Source organism: Gavia stellata, chromosome 3 (assembly GCF_030936135.1).
Source record: "Gavia stellata isolate bGavSte3 chromosome 3, bGavSte3.hap2, whole genome shotgun sequence".
NCBI classification, from domain to species: Eukaryota; Metazoa; Chordata; class Aves; order Gaviiformes; family Gaviidae; genus Gavia; species Gavia stellata.
Window position 1 is genome coordinate 27,422,422 of NC_082596.1, and position 23,583 is coordinate 27,446,004.

The 23,583-nt window shown below is 41.5% G+C and overlaps 1 protein-coding gene across 1 annotated transcript in view; it reads left to right on the forward strand.

Moving 5' to 3' along the window:
* Positions 1-6,357, forward strand: part of TRIQK (triple QxxK/R motif containing) — a 60,678-nt gene extending 54,321 nt beyond the window's left edge. Inside the window, exon 4 of the mRNA XM_059836254.1 lies at positions 6,012-6,357. Within this exon, the coding sequence (XP_059692237.1) occupies positions 6,012-6,125 (114 nt within the window). The 3' untranslated portion in view covers positions 6,126-6,357. The remainder of the gene's footprint in view (positions 1-6,011) is intronic.
* The last annotated feature ends 17,226 nt before the right edge of the window (positions 6,358-23,583 follow it).

Below are 23,583 nucleotides of genomic sequence, written 5' to 3' on the forward strand. Positions count from 1 at the left end.
AGGTGTATGGCATATATAGTTATATGCTATAACCAAACTACCACTCATTCTTTTGTATGATAAAATAAATCCCAGTCTTCTCCCTACTGGAAATCCCTCCACCTTTGCACATCCAGAGATCGCACGGGGGGAGTGGTTACCCCTTAAATTCAAGGACCTTTTTAGACTCACAGTTTTCCAAGGCAGAGTCCTCCACTTTGTAAATACTGTCTACATCTTTGATACCTGTATATATTGTCTTGCATTTAGCTATATTAAAATGACTCCTGTTGTTTTGTGATCATATAGCCAGGCTTTTTAGATGACACTGTAATAGTACCTTGTTCTCATTATTTGAGACAATAATGATCTTTGTTCTAGCTGAAATTTTTACAATAAAAAATCTGTAACACAAAAATTACTGATAAAAGTTACCTTACCTTTACCAAAAAGACTTCTGTTACCTTGTATTAGCTGTAGAGTGTCCTGCATTAAGGCAGTAAACATTCATTTTTAAATACGATTTTGTTGAAACTCTAGAAAATGGTCACAGTGAATGTCCAGATAAAGTCTTCCGCTTAGAAATTATTATCAAAAGATTGATTGTCAAGTCCATGTATATTTGGTTTATTTCTACAGGTATCCTTGGTCATGATGATTTTCTTTTCACCTTTTTTCAAAAATAGCTAGGGATAGTTTAGCATTTCAAAGACAGCAATTTGTGGTACTCTTTCACCTGGTTTTAAGCTGGTTTCAGATAAAAAAGGTATGATGCTTTTTGGAGGACAATTAAAATACGGAAAAAATCCAAAATTTCCTCAAAGCGTGATATTTCTTTATATGTGTAGGATAAGATGCAGTGTCCAGTTTTATGTTATTATAGCCAATTTTTTGGCTATGTAATTTTTTTTGTTATGTAATTTATTTTTTTTTTTTATAGCCAAACATTTTTTCCTCACCCTTATTTTTTCATCTCCTGATTAATCTTGTTTAGATCCCAACTCTGCAACTTGCTCTGTCAGGGTGAATCTGAGGACATTATCCAAGTATTTTGGCATGAGAGACATAAAACTGACAAAAATGATAGGAGAATTAAATGTACATTATGCTGTAACGGCATGTGTTTCCTTTATGGAAAAGTTTCTGAAAAACTTAACCAAGCTGAAATCAGTAGGGTTCTACAGACATTGTTCTAAATATAAGAGAATATAATAGAAAATTCTGTTCCTTTTAAAGGCTTCTTTGACTGCACTTTGGGATTTAAGAGCAGGGATGTTATTTCCTAGCGTTCTGTAACATGGAGAGCAAAATAAACTCCCCATGATCCAGGAGGAAGCAGTTAACGACCTGCTACACCACCTGGACACTCGCAAGTCTATGGGGCCTGATGGCATCCACCCAAGGGTGCTGAGGGAGCTGGCGGAGGAGCTTGCCAAGCTGCTCTCCATCATTTATCAACAGTCCTGGTTAACAGGAGGAGGTCCCGGATGACTGGAGGTTTGCGAACGTGATGCCCATCTACAAGAAGGGCCGGAAGGAGGATCTGGGGAACTACAGGCCTGTCAGCCTGACCTCAGTACTGGGGAAGATTATGGAGAGGTTCATCTTGAGGGCGCTCACGGGACACGTGCAGGACAACCAAGGGATCAGGCCCAGCCAGCACGGGTTCATGAAGGGCAGGTCCTGCTTGACCAACCTGATCTCCTTCTATGACCAGGTGACCCGCCTAGTGGATGAGGGGAAAGGCTGTTGATGTTGTCTACCTGGACTTCAGTAAGGCCTTCCACACTGTCTCCCACAGTATTCTCCTGGAGAAGCTGGCGACTCGTGGCTTAGACAGGTGCACTCTTCGCTGGGTAAAAAACTGGCTGGATGGCTGAGCCCAGAGAGTTGTGGTGAATGGGGTGAAATCCAGTTGGTGGCCGGTCACAAGCAGAGTCCCCCAGGGCTCAGTTTTGGGGCCGGTCTTGTTTAATATCTTTATTGATGATCTGGATGAGGGGATTGAGTGCTCCCTCAGCAAGTTTGCAGATGACACCAAGTTGGATGGGAGTGTTGATCTGCTTGAGGGTAGGAAGGCTCTGCAGAGGGATCTGGACAGGCTGGATCGATGGGCCCAGGCCAATTGTATGAGGTTCAACAAGGCCAAGTGCCGGGTCCTGCCCTTGGGTCACAACAACCCCAGGCAACGCTACAGGCTTGGGGAAGAGTGGCTGGAAAGCTGCCCCACAGAAAAGGACCTGGGGGTGTTGATTGACAGCCGGCTGAATATGAGCCAGCAGTGTGCCCAGGTGGCCAAGAAGGCCAACGGCATCCTGGCCTGTATCAGAAATAGTGTGGCCAGCAGGAGTAGGGAGGTGATTGTGCCCCTGTACTCGGCGCTGGTGAGGCCGCACCTCGAATACTGTGTTCCGTTTTGGGCCCCTCACTACAAGAAGGACATTGAGGTGCTGGAGCGTGTCCAGAGAAGGGCGACGAAGCTGGTGAGGGGTCTGGAGCACAAGTCTTCTGAGGAGCGGCTGAGGGAACTGGGGTTGTTCAGTCTGGAGAAGAGGAGGCTGAGGGGAGACCTCATCGCTCTCTACAACTACCTGAAAGGGGGTTGTAGAGAGGTGGGTGTTGGTCTCTTCTCCCAAGTGACTAGCGACAGGACAAGAGGAAAGCACCAGGGGAGGTTCAGGCTGGATATTAGGAAAAAAATTATTTACTGAGAGAGTGGTGAAACATTGGAATAAGCTGCCCAGGGAGGTGGTGGAGTCACCATCCCTGGAGGTGTTCAAGGAACGTGTGGACATGGCACTGAGGGACATGGTTTAGTGGGCATGGGGGTGTTGGGTTGATGGTTGGACTTGATGATCTTACAGGTCTTTTCCAACCTTAATGATTCTGTGATTCTGTGATAAAAGAAAAAAAAGGAGAAAAAGCCCTGCGATCATTTTAAGATTATTTCTATAGTACTTTTTCTATATTGGTTAATTATTCATGGTGAAATCCTCTGAGTAAATGGATTTCGCAGAGGGATGATGCGGATGATCCATAAAGTGCGAGAGAAAGGGAGCTATATATGCCGAGCGGGGAGTATTTTAACATTTCATTTCTATGCATGGCTTAAAATACAAATAGCAAAGCCTGATAAGTATAAAACAAATTAAAATGACAATATATACTGTTGTTGCAAAGACAGTATAGTGGTGTAGCATCTCATTTGCTATTTACATTGCAAAATTTATGTTTATAAAAGTTCATGAACTGGATGCAATTCTTAAGAGACTGCATATCCCTAGCTGAGAGCCAGGTGTCCTTTGCTAGGCCATTTATTTTAGATTTTTGTTACTCTGCCTTCTTCAGTAACTCAAAATTAAGGTTCTTGCATAATTCTCAAACCTGGAATTTCAATAAGGCTTTTAATTCCCAGGGTTAATAAATACCGATCCAGCCACCCAGTTCCTAATGCCTGTGTAAGGAAAGTAGTACTGTTATCTCAGTGTTATTCACTGTAAAACTTAGGCAGAGGAATTAAAGAACTACTCCCGTCAAAGCAGTTGCTGGGCAGCCTGAGAACAAAAATCAAGGTTTTCCCAGTTCCACTTCCTAGAAAACAAATCTTTAATGCAAATATTCCCCAAAATTTTGCTGCTGCTACCGCAGTGTTTTATACAGGGGGCTGGGGAGAAGGGAGAGGAAAGGTGAACCTATTGTAAAGCAGAAAGCGTGGCGAGTGTGGCATCGAAACAAGGAAAAAACTTTTTAATACTGGAATGAATTTGCTCTCTGTGTCAAGTGTGAACGGTGCCTGCATTGTACGGTTTTGTTGTCCACTCTCCTGAGCAGATGGAGCTTGCAGTTGTATGTCACTTGTTTATTACATCCTCTTAAGATTAGTAGCTGTGTGGCCAGATGGGTCTGGGAGCACAGCTGTGGATACAAGGAAATAAATGAAACCTGTCTGATGCTGCCATGCCCTTTTGTGAGATATTGACGTGTTGCAACTGCAACAAAGCAAAAATCTCTTTCCTTTAATATATTGGTGAATTAGATGTACTTTTTTTTTTTTTAATCAAATCATATGAAATCAGGAGGATGAGGATCGGAAGATGATATAATTCTAAGAGGAAAATGTAGTTGAAATTTGTAGCAAACAGCCTCAGCAAATTTACAGAAGCAATTTTAATGTGGTAAAATAAATTTAAAGTATATCTTATTTAATCATCCATATAAAATGTATAGCAAAGGTTTCTATAGAACAAAAACTCCTATAGAGCATACACCAACTAGGCAGTAGTATTTCAAAGTTTATTAGATGGCATATGTTGAATTATTGATCCAACATTCTGATAAACTATATAATGCATTCATGTAAATGCAAATGAAATGCTGTTCTATAGAAGAATGCCAGATTATGGGCTAGACTTTAAAAAATGAAGCTAACACAGTTTTAACTCCTTCATGGTACTGGACACACAAAGTTGGTCACAAAGCCACCACCAAGCTAGAGATGTTGGGTGGAATTCATCCTACAGTGCAGGTCTCCACACCAGAGCTATCATCTCCACTCCCCTTCTAGTCTAAGGAGAGAGATAGGCATTTTTAGGAAGAATTCACGTGACCTCCTTTAGAGGACACAATGGATCTTACACCAAAGAGGGTCAGAGTCTCTCCTTGGACAGTAAAGGGTGTCTGATTGTCTAGGTGCTGTGTAGACATCTCTTTTCAGTTCCACTGGCAGAGTAGACTTGATGTGACATCTTGTGTACCAATTCAGATTAGTTGTTATAAAGTCACTGAACTGTTTTTCTTCTCTTCTTTAAAGTATACAGCTAGATTGTTCTCATGCAGTTGGTTTGTAGGTTAACATGAAGCTGAGATTTGGAGGAGAGGTTGTTGCTTCTTTTTGTAGCGGGAAAATGATTTTGAGGGGTACAAACTAACCTGTTCCTTTTGAGTACCTCAGTGCATGATTTTAAAAATACATCATGATGATAAGGAATGAAGCAGTACATGTTGTTAGCTGTGGAAGTGGCACTTTCTGTGAGCTGAAAGAACATAAGGATTTTTCTCAAATTTATATTTCTTCTTTCATTGTCTAGCAGAATGAGAGTCAACACTATAGGAAGTATGCCGTGCTTTCCAGGAAAATAAAGACTTAAAAATGTGAAATACTGTGACTTTGAAAGAAGTAGTGTTATAAAGAGGATGATCATACTATCATTTATTGTATCTGAGATCTAAAGTTTTAGCTTAACAGAGTCCAGCCTTAAGACAGAATATGATAGGCAGTCACATAATGAGTGTGACGTGTGGTACGAAAACATTTTTCTGCTTCTGAAAGCTGCTATAAATCATGTATACTTTGGAAGACTCTTTTATGTTAATTAAGAAGATGCAGCTAGTTGCAGTATTTTATGGGAAGAGAGGCAAGTTGAAGTGCAAATTGTTGTACTTTTTGCCTTATTGCAGAGAGGAAGGAAGAAAAGTTTCATCCAATTCTGAAGGATTTTGTAGCTCCATATTGTAATACATACCAGGAGGCTGGGAGGTGGAGGTAGCAATTTTTATTGACTTCCACCATACTGTGTTTGCTTCATTAAAAAATTACAAATTTGTTGGCAAAAAGCAGTAACATATTGCTAGAAAACATCAAAATTCACAGTGTAAATTCATAACTTAAATTTGTGTTCAAAACTGTGGTTTGTGAATTCTGTCTTTTCTTTTAAAAAAGAAGGAATAGCATAATAAAAGGACATAAAGCTCCTGTTTCTAGGTCAGACCAAAGATTTTTAGACCGAATATCCTACTTCTGGCAGTATATCAGGCTCACCAAAATCTTTATTAAGTGAATGGATTTTATAACATTCTGAAATGGTAATCACAAAGAAGAAATCATTAAAGTATCAATGCCTTATGTAATTATATATATCTAATGTTATTTTGGTGTGCATTATAGAATGGAAATAATATTTATTCCTGATTTATCTGAAAATATGGTACTATTTCTAACAGGTTTTGTTGGTTTTTTTCTCTTATTTCTACAGGAAGTTGCCCTTGTCCTTGCAGCTATACTGGTATTTTTGTTGGCTTTCTATGCTTTCTTTTATCTTAATGTTTCCAGTGAAGTTGACCTTGATCTGGATCCAGATGAAAACTAGCAGATGCAATGAATCTATCAAGATTTCTTCAGCTTGAACAAGACTACGTAGGAACACACAGTCCCTTCACTGTGAGACAGTAAATGATGCCATTTCTTGCAGTCCAAATTCATAAGAAAGTTTTGCAATATGTCACTTGTACATTCCAGATCTCCAAAATAAGAGGACAGTCGTGCCCGGCAAGTATATTTGATTAACACCGATGCCAGGAGCAGCAGTACAAGACATGAAGTTTATTGTTTACATTATTTTTTTCTCAGACAGAGAACTTTGATGTCAAAAGACAGGTGCTATTATTATCATGGGTATTGATGCTGACTTCACAAGAGGAGAGTCTGCCTTGACTAAATTTAGGAATCAAAGCTTCCTAATAGCCAAATTAGGTTCCTTTTCCTTTCCCAAAAGAAAGCAGAAATACCAAATAAAAAGTCTTTTCTTGATTTCTATTCAAAATATATCAAAAAACCCTCATCCTTTCTCTCCCTTTTAATCTTTCTTGTGCATGTGTGCACACACGCACACATGAAGATGGGAGAAATGGTAGGAAAAAAGTATCTTTTTAGAAGCAGTCTGTCACCTCCTATATGGACTTAATTTTATGTCATCCCAGATTCTGTGTGCCCATATATCTGCAGCAATCTTTTTCATTCCTTTGCCAACTGTTCAGCACACATGTGTTCTGTCAGAAATGGCACCTGGATGACAGAAGCTCTAACATTCACATATGCCTCTGAAACACAGTTCTTTGCCTCCTGTGCTGTCTGAACTAGTGTAAATAGAAAGTTCAGTCGATGTTGGTTTTAATTAGTGTATTGCTCTATTACTAATATAAAGTCAAAATCGTATTTTAATTATACTCTGCCTGCTGATTGTGGTATCAACTTGCTCTACCTGTTATGGGGATGTTGTAAAAAAATTGCTTTCCAGTTATACAATCATTTTAATCATCAAACTAGTGTGAGAAGTTGTAAGTATTAAGAAACCTTTTTTTTCATGCATACTAATAGTTGAGAAAATCTTGGCCCCATGACATCCTTCAGTTCTTGCAAAGTACCTTTCAAAATATGCACTGTAGATAACATTTCTGATCCCTTTGATAACCACAAGCCACTTGAAGAAGTCAGCATGTCAAAGCAGCTGCAGGGAGCTGTAAAATTCTGGCTTTATCCTGTTCTGCTTCAGCTTTGGCATATAACTGAGCTTGTGGTTGTAAAGGTTCGGTTTTGATCCTTCTAAAAATGTGGTCAGTCTTCCTCTAGTTCAGATTCACTTTGATACCAAGAAAAGCGTAGAGCCATTGGTGCTGAGTGTGGCAAGGGCGTTAGGCAGATTGACTTCCAGAAAATTTATCATAATTCTGAAATTCTATTAGCAAACTAGCTTGGCTTTATCTTTGATGCCAATTTCAGGGCTGAATGTTAGGTTTAGTTGCAACTGAGACATTTACTGACTTGTTCCAGAAATGCCTGACTAAGATTTCTTACAGTGCTTTTGAAGACAAAGGGATACAAATCATAGCAAATATTATAATGGGAAATATATTTATTTTAAATTGACACAGTCCCATTATCACCACTTAAGGAACTTAGATCAATACAGTTAATTTTTAAATCATACACTAACTATGACCATATACATTATGAGTCTCTAAGGATCCACTTCTTACCTGTCATACTCCTCATTCACTTCATGCAATGCAAAACAACTCCTCTAGAAATTCAGAGTACAACAGTCTTCCAAGAAGAATATGAAAGAGAAGCATAAGCATATATATGCAAATATTTCTCATTTTCTAATTATGACTGTTACGTTACAGACACAAAATCCTAACATTTATGCATTCATATGACTTACAGTCCGCTAAACCTCACACACATGACCAAACGCTTAGCAACGTGTTCCATTTATGGTGAAGCATTATCTGACACATGGCCCGACTTTCAGTGGAGAGAAAAGCATATCACAAGCTGTCTGCTTGGATGTGACATGCCCTTCACTTCACCAGTGCCACACCACATGTCACAGAAGCTGCAGACCTCTCCCGTTACTTTGCATGAACAATTTTCTTGTTCCATAAAATGCTGGAAGGATTGCTTTCTGAATGTCTGCATAGAGCTCTCTGGGTAATGTGTGGCCTGAGAATGATGTGTAGTTATCCCCTTCATGCCTGTTGTCTCGTAACTTGCTTTCTGAATCAGTTACATGAAAAAGCATGCTATTCTTACCATCAAGTTTATGAACATGAAGTTCCTAGAACAGGAAGGTTGCATTTCCCGTAATTATGACTCATAGACAAAATCCGAAGCGTGTATGTGTGTGATTGAAGCAGCTTCCCTGATTTGTGGCTTATCAGTCCATATTGCCCACAAGTGCCATAGTCTGCAGTTTGTCTATTGGCTTTGTTTACATTAGGCCTTTTCATTCACACGAAAGATGCTCTCATGTAACAAGAAAATTTCCTTTTGCTTAGATAAACTGGATAGACTTCTGTTCAGTGTACATAGAAATACATGGCAAATATTGCAGCAAATACACTTTTATCAGTACAATAATTTCTAATGGGACTATGTCAATAGGTTTTTAAAGCTAAAAGTTCCCACTGTTCATCAAATTATTCATCCTTGGTTTTCTAAAAGGCACAAGCACAACAATATTAGCAATGAGGTCTGAGTTTACTAATTTATGATTCCCCTGAGTTCACTGGAATTACAACTGATTTACTCCAAGGGAAAATCAGAATCTGACCTGAAGTTATTTCTGCTTTCTGGAGCACTACCTTGTCCATGCCTGATATTTTAAAGTAGAGACTGATTTTAATCTTGCAAACATGTGGCTTACTTTGCCTTTAATTATATCTGAGATTGAATGCCTCTTGGGTTTTGGACCACCTATCTTTGTATGAGTTGCTCAGTGTCTATTTTAATAATAGATTGGTTTTTTACTATTTTTCTGCTCTTATTAATGTTGGATGTGTCACACTGAATTATATATACATTTGAAAGGACATTAAAGCAATCTAAACAGAACAATGTTCAAATGTGAGCAGTGATACTCACCCAGTTTAGAATACCTGGATTATTCTAGGCAGTTCTAGCCCCTAAGCTCATATTAAAACTAAGCGTAGCCTATGAATACTTAAAAGACAGTAAAGAGAACTTCCCTTGGCATCCTACCCAATACCAATAGAGCACATATCTTTCTCCAGACAAAGTTGTACCATGTAGCTCCCATCAACTTCAGACAGATTGACTTTATTATAAAAGTAATACTTTTATATACTTGTTTCAAAGAAAGATTGCTGATCAAACTTTACACAGCAGCCATGGCTTAACGGGCAGGTTTTTTCAAGGATATTCACCTCTGGGGAAAGGGTAGATGTCAGTATTGTTGTTGCCCTCTGTTTGTGGAGTAAACTGAATTTCTTTCCAGCAGAGGTTGTGGAAGAGATTCCTGTACTGAGTCCCCGTGCTGTGGGTGGGAGTGGATGTCCCATTTGAAAAAGTCTCTGGCTACGAACACATGACAGTCTTCCAGCAGTGATTTTGCTCAGTAAATCTTTCCTCAGCAGTTTTTCTTTTCCCTTTGATCCTACAAAAACATAACCAGCATGTAAACCATCTCAGGACAGAAGCCTCAATATAGTAGTTTTACTAGTGCTGCTGGTGAACGTTGCCAAGGAAAGGCTTTAACTCTATTTCCTAGTCCATAAATGTATTTTACTGGAAGCTTAGGAGGCATGTTAAGCATTTCCCTAATGGACCCTAGAGATATACGTAAACTTTTCTTGAAGAACGCTTTATTTAAAGTTCACTGTTGCATATCATATAGACATCATGTGATTCAGGATCTGTCATAGCTTCTTCCATGCATCAGACCAGCTGTAGCAGGGATGACACATAGACTGTGAGATTATGCCGCAACACCTAACTGCGAACATACACAACATGAGCAAACTCATCTGTTTAGGTGTCATCTAGAGTAGTTGACCTAACAAGTTGTGTTTGAAAACAAACAGTTTTTAAACAACCCTACTAAATGAAGGCACAGTGAAAGCCCTACAAAACTGCTTATCCCATTTCCATGAAAATTGCTACCATGGAAGAGGCTTATCTGCTGACTTAGGGCCAAGTTTTGAATGCTGCCCTTTCAGGGAGGAAAATGTTGCAAGCAGCTCCTGGTAGAGTGATGATTCATTTTGCTCTGATGCGGGATTGTACCTATAAAGCACAACTGAGCCAGTTGGTGAAGGTCAAACGCACCCAGGACAATTCGCAGTAAAGGACTTTACTTGAAATGCAGACTAGGCAAGTTAGAGTGCCAACAAACAGGATGCTACAGATCTTGATCACATTTCAAGTTTTACTTACAGTAGTATAGTAATTAGTGGTGCTTATGACTAAGAAAATAACAATATGGCACATCAATAAGACAGCAGAAATATGATGTTGGAACTGCTTCTTAAAAGATTTTGTAGTGGATTATGCCTGCACTTTGCGAAATGAACCCATGAGATGAATAAACTGGCAAAGATTGTTTGTGATCTTATGCTTACAGTATTTTTCCCTGAAAGAGCCGACGGAGATATTTTGCAACACTTTTCCCCATCATCTTCTTAGTTTGCTGTAATACATTCTTTTGTAGATGTATTTCTACATTTGTCCCAGAGTGGAAAAATATTTTTCGTAGTTCATCAATGCATTTAATTGACAGAATTCTCTACTCTTCCTTTTATTCCCCCTTAAGCACAACCAAATTGATGGGGAGACAGCCAAAATGTTAGGTACCAGTGTCTCTCAAGCAGATGTCACACCACTATTTTTTAGCTTGTTTAAATGAATAAACATGTTAAACTGCGAAGTATTACATTTTAGTTTTTTTCATTAAAAAAAAATGGGACAATCTGTTTACTGTCCTTAATTGAGACAACAATCCTGGTGGTTGCTAGTTTTGGCAGTTGTAATGATGAACTATAAATATTGGGACAAATCAACTAACTGGTGATTGTGGAGGATAGTTCAAGTAGAAGCCTCATTCTGCATGAATATGTTTTTCTGTGCTATATTTTTTCTAACTTCTATAATTGTTATACTGGTTTTGCATGTTAAAACCACAAATAAATACATGACTAGTCAAACAATAGGCTTGATTCTGTTGTCTTATTCTGAATCACTAAAAAAAGATAAAAGCTGACAGCCCTGCAGCATAGTTCATGTCTTGCCCAAATTCTCCCTAAAAGGTGTTTGTTCAGGTCAGTTATAAATGTGAGCTATGAAGAACTTCATTTTGTTGAACCTTGGAAAAACTGAGCAGCACACAGATCTTTGGGAGTTTTCTGTTTTGCAGAGAGATTGTAGGAATTTTAAAGAGCGAAGCCACAGGAGGTGAGTGTGGAGTTTGGTGACAAACTGATGTCATTCTCCTATCGCAGTTCCTCCACGAACGAGAGTGGAAGAGAATCAAAGTAAAATGGCCAATTCTTCCAGGAGACAAGCACCTCACAACTCAATGTGTTGCTCGAGAAGAAGAGGGTGGAAGACAAGCTAATTCTGATACCAAATCAGACCTACCTCAACTTCTTATTTTTTGCAGGGCAAAAAAAGGGCCAGGAGGAGATAAAGATGTCTGAAACGAAGCAGCTTCTCATTGGATCAATGGGTCATTTATTTAACTAAGGAATAAACAGGGTTTGGGGGATTTACACAAAGTGTAGGTCAGGCTAATTGCTGTTGCCTTCATGTATAAATAAAGTCACGTTATGCCAAGCTAGAGTAGCTCTCTGTGTCTGTTATTGAGTTAAATGTAAATGTACTGATACTGGCAATGTCCCCATTTCTTTAGAGACACCTTCTTCTCCTGTGATACTGTCAGCGGAGAGGAGGGAGAGGGAGGGAAATGGCAGGGGAACCCTTTTGCTGATTTTGCACTCCTAAAGCATCACCCCTCTTCAGCGGGGAGCTTCTGGTGTTTAGAGTAGGACTGCAGTCCTGGATTGCTTTGGACAGGCTACAAAAAAGAACAGAGCAGAGCTTAACCTACAGGGTGAGTCTCCTGCCGTCACTGGTGTCTGATTTGTTACACACAAATAAATAGAAGCTGAGATGTTTAGGCTTTTTACTTTTATTTATTAGGTTCTCAGGGACAGGCCAGAAAAATTGTCTTTTGTTGTCCTTTTGAAACTTGTTTCTGCCAGTTGTTTCCCTTAGTGTCTGTGGGACTTCTTTCAGTAAAAGAATGCCATGCTCATGCCTACTGCTTGTGGTAGGAAAGCTGTAGACGTTATCATTTTGCAAGGAGGGGCTGGGGAGTGACCTGCCATCTCCCCTGCTCTCGCCTGGCTGAAGCTGAAGAGGCCTCAAGTAGCTATTACTGTGTAATATAGTAAGACTTGCTCTGGTTTGGGAAGGACAGCAAATTCTGAATTCAGGGCAGCTTTATTTAGCCTTTCCTGCCTGAGGAGCCTTCAGAGCAGCCCACACAGCGAAAGTCAGGTTTTTGCTTGCTTCCCTTTTGATGGCTTCCTTCAGCTTCTCATTTGAAAGATGAGCTAAGGTGCTATGGTTGTCTACTTAAAGCAGGGCTGTTTTAACAACAGTATCATGGATTCTCACTGCCCTAATGAGCTCGTGACTGTTTCTTCTTAAAAGGCAGACAATCATATTTGTGTTTATCTGTTCATTACTCATAGCCGTTCTCGAGCTGCTCTTCTCAGGCAGTACTTTACCTTTGTGTCGCTGTGTCTCTGCTGCTCCAGCAATGCCGAGATGTGCTGAATAGAGAAGAGAGTAGAGCGGCTTCTTCAGATCATTACCAAAGCCCCAAATTCATTTAAAGTTAGGCAATATACCTGGGGGAAATTTTCCCAGTGCGCTATATAGATTTTTATTTTGAAGAGCAGCCCTTCAAAACCTGCTCTGTTCTTGTGAATGCCATTTCACAGTCCTTACCCTTATATATGAAGGCTTGTGAGTTCACGGTAAAATAAGACAAGTTATAAACCAGTCATCAGCTGTTTTTAATTAATAGAAAAGTGGCTTTGTTTGTGGGTGATACAGTTTGGTCAAATGTATCTTCTCATCTGAAATGTTACAGAATTATAACGTAGCTTTGGTTAAGGGTTGCCTCAAAATAGGAGTTACTCGTAATATGTATGACTTTTTCCAAAGACTGTGACACTGAGATTTGGTAAATTCTCCACAGAAATATCAGATCTATGACTCTAACAAGAGCAATGGTTTTGAAATTTTTCCTTGTCGATGAGTTTTACCTTCTGTATTAGGAAATTTTCAAGTTGGTATCATGATGGAGTGGGTAATGCCCGAAGGACAACTGAAAAGAACAAAATAAATGCTTAAGAAGACTCTTCACATGCATTATTCAATCTCTCATATGCACACTGCTGTGACTGGACTATGTCAGTGTTACGGGGTGATGGAGAAGCAGCGCATCTGAGACAATCTACTTTGCTTGTGATTGCTGCACCCTCAAACTCACAGGGGCAAGTGTTTCTGCTACACTGTGTTATGCTCTTATTCACAGAAAATACATCTCTTACTAAATGAATTCCTACATACAGAAGAAAATAACTTCTGTTTTGTACATCTTCATGTAAAATATACAGATAGAAAAAATGCACCCTGTGAGCAAGGGCATGTGGAAACAAGAATCATTCCTGCAGCACAGGAGTTGTGCATAGTCATAAAACGTTAAATTTGGAAGATTATACAAATACAGAAAAGAGGTTTTCATTACCCGGCACATTTATAAAGGATAAAAGTAGGCCTCACTCCTCTGTCATATATTCATCATTCCTTACAGTACAGATCTCTAGAGTAGTTTCCACAAAGCTATTATTCCCCCTATTCCACCACCAGTTTGGGGATCATCATTGCCAACTCAGAATGAAAAATGATCTTGTATTTCCCAGAACTTAAACAAGAAAATTAAAGTATCCTTGCTAAGCGTTGAGTCATTCAGTTGCTTTGAAAGTGTCTACCAGAGGGTATGTACAATAATGTATAATGCAAAGTGATGTAGAATAACAGAAAAAAATTGTAACTGACTTTCAACTGATCAGCTAACTATGGAGCTGGCCTGGGGGCCTTCAGTGCTTTGTTGCTGCTTCCTTGCAAAGCCTTGAGGAATGGATCTGTCACATCCACTCATCAACATTTATCTCAGTTACCATCTTAGTTTTCGCGTCCTTTGTAAAGAATTAAAACTTCAGGGTCATTGGTCTGGAGAAGGCTGGTTTTGATCTTTGCACCTAGATCAAGCCTTCCAGCTTGCTTAGATCAGGGCTTTTCAGCAGATTCCTTCCAGAAAGCCCTGAGCAGTTTGAAAAGAGACTGCATACTCTTCCATCAGGTTAGCAATGAGATTACACAAGACTCAGCCTCCCTTTGAGAGAAAACTATTTGCTGAGGTTGTCTGGCAGGGGGGTACCAGATATGTCAAGCTCCTTACAAAGGGAGGAGTGAGCCCAGGCAGATGGATCTGAGGATGTCAGCAGGAACTGGATGCAGATGTACTGCCAGATGCTGCTTCTTATGCACTCCCTCCTCCAATGGCACAAACCCAGGAAAACTTATGAGAGGACCCCAGTGCAATCTTGCTCTTCAGGAGTAAGAGTCGAGATCATGAGAAGTATCTCTCATGCTAAGGATTATGAAAAGTTGGTCAATTCATTTACAACTCAGGATTATAGAAACTGCAAGTGCTAAAATAAACCTTCCTTAACCTAACAGTAGGGGTTCATTTGTAAATGAACCTTCGCAAAAGTCTAGGCACATTACAGATAACCAAACAGTTTAATACTTGTAACAGGGAAATCTATGCAGCTGAATATGAGAGAAAAAGCATTTCAATGAGAAATATGTTAATTCTGTTCCAAAGGAACTACAGAGGCCCTAGCTCTGATGGGATCTGAGGAAGGAGTTATATACACTAATGATGTCTGCCTCCTTTCATCATGTGCTAGTAACAGGGTAACATCTTTCCACCCAGCCAACAGGAATATTTAATTAAGTAAAGCAGGATTACAAAACACCAGGCTACCTAACTGGCCCAGGTTAGAGAGCTGCAGAAATAAAGCGCTCAGTTAATTAAATTATAGCTTATGTAGATACCCCACTATTACGTGCCTCACAGCCAAATATCAAAAACGGATCCACCAGCAACCTGTTCTTGCACTGTCAAGATCTCCTGTGTCTCAGAAGTCTTGAGGAATAGAGACTGTCACATGTGTGAGAGATTTTGTCTTATGTTCCTCCTCTCACAAGGTGTTCCTTGACCTTAGCATAGGCTGAGAGCTGAAGTTGGCAGGCTAACGAGGAAAAAGAGGATATTCTGTAAAACCTCTACTATATGCTAGTCTTAATCATTCAGAGGCAGACATCGCAGCCATTTTTGGAGGTGGAACTGGGATGAAGTACTCCAGGGAAGACACTGTTTTTCCTCTTTGGAAAGCACAGTGGAAAAAGCGTTGGGCCATCTATGTCCCGGTGGAGGAATAATCAGTGATGTGGAAGGCTGAATAGATGGTCCTGACATGAGGACAACAAGAAGCAAGCGGAGCAGCCCCTTCTTCCAGAGCCTCAAATCCACAGCAGTGCCATGGCCCAACGGAGCAGCACTGCCTCTCCATCCAAAGCCCAAGCCTTCAGCCAGCTCACTCTGCCTGGGAGTTTGGGAAAAACAAACCTTGTGTGACTCTTCAACAGCAATTACACAGGATGTCTCTCCAAGAATGCAAATTTGCTCACACAGGAGAAAAGAGCTTGAAAACCTCTGCGTAATACTAACACCCACCAACACCCACTATTTGTGAATTATATCACTGGCTTTCATCCCTCTGAAAAACAACGTTGATTTGACTAATACTGTAATGTTCCTAATGACTTGTTTTTTGGATATATGGCAGCTGCCTTTAAAAAAAAAAAGCCCACGCAGATAGTGGCTTGATTCACTGCTGCTGGCACAGATTGCCATTGCTCACAGAGATGGGCGCAGTGCCTCTGACACGGCAGCTTGTGTTGGAGAAGGCAGGAGTCTGTTCATGGTTATGCCCTCGTGATGCACTTCTCCTAGTGGTATTGCCTGCTCTGGGAGTCCTGAGTCCCTGCAGGGCCAGGGCGGCTGACGGTGCTCCGTGCTGCTGCATCAGCCCTCCGAGCAGTTTAAGTATTGGCAGGGCTTATCTGTGCAGTAGACCTGAGCAAGCAATACCCTGGAGGCAAAAGCTAGAAAGGCATGCACGTGGGAGGATGAACAGAAGCCCCACAGGACAGAGAACCTATATGTTAAGTTGTCAGGAGGACGGTGTCTAAATCCAACTCCAGTCCAAATGAAGGGAATTTAGAGGTTGGTTTGGTTTAGGGTTGATTCTCGGCTGATCCTGAATGTGCAGTGAACAGCTGCCCACACCAGAAGTCTCTGGAGAGCAGAAGGGCAGTCTGGAGTTGCAGATGTGTGAACATGCCCTGAAGGGCTGCTGCCATCCAGGCTGTCTGCTCCCTGTCCCCAACGGGACCACAGGTGACTTCTGTAAGAACATGTCTGGAGACACACTGACACACTTCACACCATGGCAATATTCAATTTACTTCTGGGTGTGCTCGGATTTGTGGGCCCGTGATCTCTGAAGGGCTGTCCCCAGCTGCTCCCAGGATAGCCCATGTTTGTTGTCTGTATGAAGGGTGAACATGCATTAATATTGCATTGAGAAAGACTCTGTGGGCACATTCAAAGTACTTCAACTTTTGGTGTAAAGGTTCTAAATTTGCTCTGGTATAATTACATCCTTTTTGTTTATGGTTTGTGACATGTTTTTTTCTGATGTTTTTCACACAGCTCTATCTCTAACCACCACTGAGATTTTAACAGAACTTTAGAGAACTGTATCACTTTCTGTCTCCCACACATGTGTGTGTTTTCTTGGGCTGCATTAAATAAGATATTTTGCATTCGCTGTATTTTGCAGGGAGCCAGCATGGCAGAGTTGCAACTTCTGAATAGTTCTGAATTGAGAACATAGGGAAAAGAATAAACCTAGACCCTCATTTCCGAAAAATAAATTGAATAGTTGTATGCATTATTCAGTCATGATTAAAATGCTTATTTCTAATTATTAAATAATAATTTTAATACTTTAAAATATTTTAATTAAATCCACCACGCTGAATAATACTAAATTCATTAAGATAAAAGTGATAGGTTGGGATGAATATAGGCATCTTAAAAAGCAGTTCAATTTTCTCACTGTGTGGTGCCAGCAGGCTTCATCCCGAGACCTGCTCAGAACACATTTCGCAGGCATTGGGAAGCTGCGGTGCTGGCCAGTCATCGGCCGGATTTTCCTGCCTTCAGTATGGTGTTGGGATAGCTGTACAGCTTAAGATTTTGCTGTTAGGATGAGGCAAATCTCAAAAACCTAATAATTACTAAACACACCATAGAACTTTTCTCCAAATCTAAGGGTTTTTAGCTGTGGTTTTCCTACAAACCTCAACTCAAATAATTTCCCTTTCATTATGACTTATAGTACTTCTCCCATCTCTTGATCGTAATCTATCACATAGCATATTCCCTGTGTTTAAGCAGATGTTGTGATTCGCTCCAGAGGTGGCTGCATTTCAGTAACTGGATAAAGTGGTGCCACCTCATCATTTTGCAAAGTTTGTAGAATGATTTGGGAGGAAGCATTCTATTTAAATGTAAATTATTTTACTATTATTATTATCATCATCGTCAACTACTAGGAGTGAATAATAAGAATTTATTTATCCACATGTGGAGTAGAAAGAAGCACACAGAGGAGTACAGCAAAGGTATTTGTCTACCTATTGCTTAATGTAAATGGACTCATAATTTATTATCAGTGCTGTATTTTTTGCCTTGGCTCAGCTAGCACTAAATATAGTGAAAACAGTTGGAGGTATTTGTCTGAATTCAGTAAACAAATTGTTTTAAAGCGTTTTGAACATGAATTTCACATTACAGCTTCATTTTCCTGCAGGCTTTATTATTCAGTTGCAGGACATCATTACACCGACTGTGTGAAGCACTCAGAGAAATGGTTTACAGGTGCATCTCACCTGTTGCTCGTTGTGACAAACTTCATACCATTTTAAAAATGGCTGTAAAATGCTTTATATGGAAATCTGCTACCTGATTATCCAAACATGGGGCATACAATTAATTCCTAATAAAATCAGTCTTTGTTAACATAGCCTGTTCTCCAACAGTGGGGAAAAAAATCTGTCCTTTGTACCTTTGAAACATGCTGGCTGATGGCAGAAAAATATTTGGAAGTTCCCAAATACAAACCCGGGGGTTTAAGAGGATTCAAGACCAATGAAGGTTTTACCCGTTGCAACACTCTAGCATTGGAGTATGCAATTTCTCAGTCCCTGATCCTTGGTTGGGTACCCAGGGTTCGTGAACAGCACATGCAGGTGCACAAGGACAGAGCATACTGCCTTAATTGATCAGAGAACACAGGGGTGTGGATGCCAGGAGCCCATCTGAAATCCCATGCCCTTCCCACTTTTGAATGGCTCTTTAATAGACTTTTGAATTTATGTGCCGTCATGAAGATTTGTCCCTTTTCCCACCATCTGAATGCTATTTTGATGGTAGGTGCCTAAACCATCTCCGTCAAAGGTGGATCGGCCATCACATCTCTGAATCACAATCCTGATGCAAATTACCACTCCTTTTCTGTGAGAAGGGATAAGAAAATCTCACACTGACTTCCAAGGAGATGAAGCCTCCTGACTGGAGTGTAGCACAGGAGGAATGAGCTCTGACCGGGCAGAGTGAGGCATTGAACTATATGTCTCATATCCCATTCAAATACTGCAGTAACTTAGAAAAGTGGAGAACTCCAGCAGCCGTATTTCAAAAGAAATTGATAGCTACCATTGCGTTTTATGTAAAATCGAATTTCAGAGCTGTTTGGTAGGAATTTTCAGAGTGCTCAAACCAGCCTTGGGGGAAGAGAAACAGAGGAACATGTTTTTTCCGTCCCAACTAAGCTGGTGCCTGAACTGCATGTTGGGCAACTTGAACTTAAGACTGAAGAGCTCTTGGGTATCACCAGAATTCAAGATGTCTGAGGAGCTTTTGTACTGGCAGTTGAAGGCAAGGAGAGTTTGGAAACCTCCTGAAGTAGGCAGCAGAATCTCTGTTTTGGATGTAAGCACATAAATTCCACCTCTACCAGGTTTTAAGTGTCCAAGTCCTTTTGAGTACAAAGATGTGACAGATATATGGCCACCCTTCAATCTGAACTCTGAGTTGCTTTTTCATTCTTATTGCACAACTCAGGAAACTTTTGTAGCTTAATTTATGCTCAATGTATATCGAACAGCACTTTTTATCCTGAGTTTTCTTTCCACCATTTCTTGCTAAACTAGCATGCAGTGAGCACGAAAATGCATGAGGGATTTCTATAACAACACTGTGAAATAATAAATACCACAAAGCAACTCTGCAATCTCCAACTAACGTAAATGGTTTTTTCATTTAATTACTATCTGCATTTCTGTCCAGCTTCAGAATAATACAGCTGCAAAAGTAATTAATTAATATAGGAAGGCAGTTTAGCAAGAGCGCAAGGGTTCTGTGTTCACCCGTTGGTTAGGGGCGCTAGCTAGCGTACTGATAACAGGTTGTTGCTGTTGTTGTCACCTCATTAGAAAATTAGCATTTAATTAACTTAGGAAGATATGGAACAATTTTGATATGGGAAATATTTGTACACATTGTCTATTGGAATTAAAACTCCCATCCAGCAAAAAGCACAGCAGCCTCTACAGCTGGTGGCTGTTGGCCCACAGAAACTAAACAGACTCGCTGGTCTGTGCAGCTGCAGTCGCTGCCTTTGATTTGGAGGGGAAAGGGAAGCTGTGAGACGCACTCGTATGTGAGGCATCAGATGAAAGGAGTGATCCAGCAGTGGCGTCAGTGCTCGCCTTGCAGGCACTGTAGCGAGTCCCCAAAAGTCTTAATGCACAGCCAGCACCAGCCTATGAACTGTCAAGTAAAAGTTTTGAAGGAAAGATGGCTCTGCTTCAACCTGGGCCTGATGCAGCCTTGCCTGAAGTCAGTGGGAGTCTTTCCACTGACGTCAGTGGGCTTTGGATGGCCTCGCTGGGGTTTCCTGGCCCGAAAGCCCCGGTGCTGCTGTGAGCCAGATGCAGGGAGAGGCAGGTCAAGCTGCACAAAGGTTAACCACTGCCAGTCTGGAGGGGCAGAGGGTGGGGAGGAGAAGGGGACAGCCAGAAGGAGAAGGGGCTGCTGAAAGGTAACTGGATTTTCTTGCTGTTGCTTTCTTGTGTTGACACTGGCTGAATGGTCTGAGGTTTGATCTAGATGCTCTTGCGGATGAAAAGATCCCCTTTAAACTGCAATGTTGAAAACAGCCTTAAATCTCCTGCTAGCAAATACAAAATAGAAAAAAATCCCTCGTGCGTAGGGTGATTTGTTATTCTGACCGGATACTGTTATTTAGTTTGATGGAAAACCAGAGGAACAGTCAGACGACGTTGAGCCTTGCTCCTGCGGGGTGAGGAATTCACACCTAACGTGTGCCAGCACTGCTGTGCGCATCCATGGGGGATTCCTCCAAGCAGGGGTAAATGGTTGTATCACCTCTGTCATCCCTCGGGCTCAGGAGCAGATACTGCAAACCCTCTGCCCGTGTTTAATGTTGCACATGCAAAGCCGTGGAGCCGTGCCAGCATCCCACAAGTTTCTCCCACTGACGTCCTCGCAGCTGCAGCTGCGGCAGCAGGATCCGTCCTAACCCTGGGCTGAACCAGCCCTCTCCAGCAGCCAGCCCACCTCAGCTGTGCTCGCAGCCCTGCTCCGGCGTCTCCAGGTACTTCTGAGAGAGATGTCACTGCCCTTGCCAGCAAAAACAGAGCTCCCAGCTCTTCGCTTGCCCTTCCCCAGCCCCGCCGAGCAGATTACCACCTGCCAGGAGCGCTGCAGCAGGACATTAGGCTCTCACTGAACAGGATGGGTGGGCTGTATTGTGTAAGGCTGTCTCCCCTGGGGGGATCTCACTGCTGTCAGTGCGATGGGCTGACAGGTAGGGACCGACAGCACCCATCAATCACACCTTTAACAGCCTGAAATGCTGCCATTTCTCTTGTGGAGAGCTGCAGCCAAGCCGACAGGCTGCGCGGGCTGTCAATGAGGCAAATGTCCTCGGTGACAGAGCTGCTCCTGAGGGGATCTCCCACAGTCGTTGGTGTTTATCCCGAGCAACTGCCCCCTATTCTTCCTCCTGGCATGAGGTGAACAAATATCAGAGCTGGAGGGATTAAGAATAATTGTGTTGTGATCGGTGCAGATGCTTTTTAAGGCAGACACTGAAGTGCGTGACAGTGCTGTATGCTGTGTGTCAGGGCGTGAGGCAGGCGGATAAAATGCAATGGTATTCCTTCAGCAAAGGACAGCCAGACCCAATACCGCAGGGACGAGGTGTGTATGCCTGCGTTACATGCCTTTAATTGGCGGCAGCAATTAAAGGCTCTTTGTGCCTGTGAAGCAAGAGGTGTAGATGAAGATAAGCACCGAGGCTTCACCGGTTCTTGAGAGGGAAATGATCTCGGCCTTGAGAACTGCAGCAGCATTTTATCGCCCAAAAATCATCTGATGCATTCAGAGTAAGATCAGCGCTGAAGGTCAAAGGTGGAAATTAAGTAGCTCAAAGGCCTTTCAGTGCCCAGCAGCAACGGTTAAATACCCGAAGGAAGAGGCAAATAAATGAGGAAGCAAAGCAAAAAGCAGCAAACAAACAAAACACCTCATTAAAATCTCACTCTGTGTCAGTCTTATGTTTTCCCGCAACTGGTTCAGAAGAACTGGATGCTTCTAGCTCCCAAATAATCCCATGAGCCTGTTGTAAGGAGCACAGGTTGGGCCCTCATTGTCAAGTGACTCTGTTGTTGTGTGTGTGGCTCCACAGGAAGACATAAGGACAGAGCTCTGTCTGACGGGGCCTGATGAGCCATTGTATAACGCAGACTGACTTAAGCCAGGGCCTTCAGAAGAAAATGCCACATAGTCATGCAGTTTTACATTGGCCTTTCCATTTACATTTTCCTATGTTTACGCATTGCTCTCACTGCCATTAATTTATCTTTGGTGAGATTCAGACCACCTACTTTGGTGCTAAAATCCAAGAATATGATTTAAAAACCTACATGCCATTGCAGCTTAACCCTAGAGGCACCCACATCCATTTTAGACCCCAGAGCTCCTGGGAGCAAACACCTCCTGTTCTCAGACACTTTTGGACATTTAAAGGAGCAAGAATCTGGGCACAAAGCCATCATCTTGTGCTTGCGCATGGCAGCCAAGAGGCAACCGAAGCATGGTTGGGCTCTCTGACCCATGAGCCTGTGTCGGCTCAGGGCCCAGCATCAGCGGCAGGGTCGTTGCATCCCTGTTCCATATACTTTGCTCCCCCCAGGTTATCCCACTTTCTGGATGAGACTTGTAGGCCGCGTGTGTACTAGCAAATCACGGCAGGCCAGAACACAGTTGTGTCTCCCACAGTTGTCTGGACTGTTTCCTTGGCAGGTTTCTCCCCAGCAAGATTCAGGCCTGAGCCTGCCTGCTATGGCCAGTCAAGGTCCGGTCAAGATCTGGGATGTCGTGTCCATGTCTGCCCATCCTTTACGTAACAGCCACTTCTGCCATCTCTGGGCACAGACGTGCAGTAGTTGAATCCTTACAGGCCATCCAGTCCCTGCTCTCAGAAAATGTAAGGTAAGTTACACTGTTGAAAAGCTGATGAAATTTCAGGTAGCACTAAGTTCTGCCCCCTCCATGCTACCTCCATTCTGGCATTTCACTAATTTGAATTGCTGATCTATTTAAAATGTAAATTGCTGATCTATTTAAAAGGCTACAGCAGGAGCACAGTTTACACAGAGATCCAGCTGGGATGGAGGGTCAACACTCAAGTTCAGTGTTTTCTTTCTAAATAACTTGGCTGCTAGAACAACACCTCAAGGATTTGAATTTAGTAGATCGGATTTTCTTCTCAGTACATCCCCACTGACACCACTTAGGTCAATGGACCAGCTTGTGATCTCAGTTAAATCAGCATGTATTGGGAGTAACATTACAGACACTAGTGGAACTATTCCAGATTTATATTGGTGCTAATGAGACCAAAATCTGGTCCAATGTACTTGCAGAGGTAGAACTGAGAGCAAAGCACTCATTCCATTCCTCAAGTAAAATATATCACCCTTCAGACTTTTTAAAATCTTTGAACACAAGTCTGTGTATAACAATAAGAATAAACAGAGTGAACACTAAAAGAATAACAGATTAAAATTTATCCACTAACCTATACCAAAACTAGTAAAACCTGGGAGTGTTCCTGGGTAGATGCAAAAAAATATTGGTCATATCAGATAAGCTAAATGAATGCTCA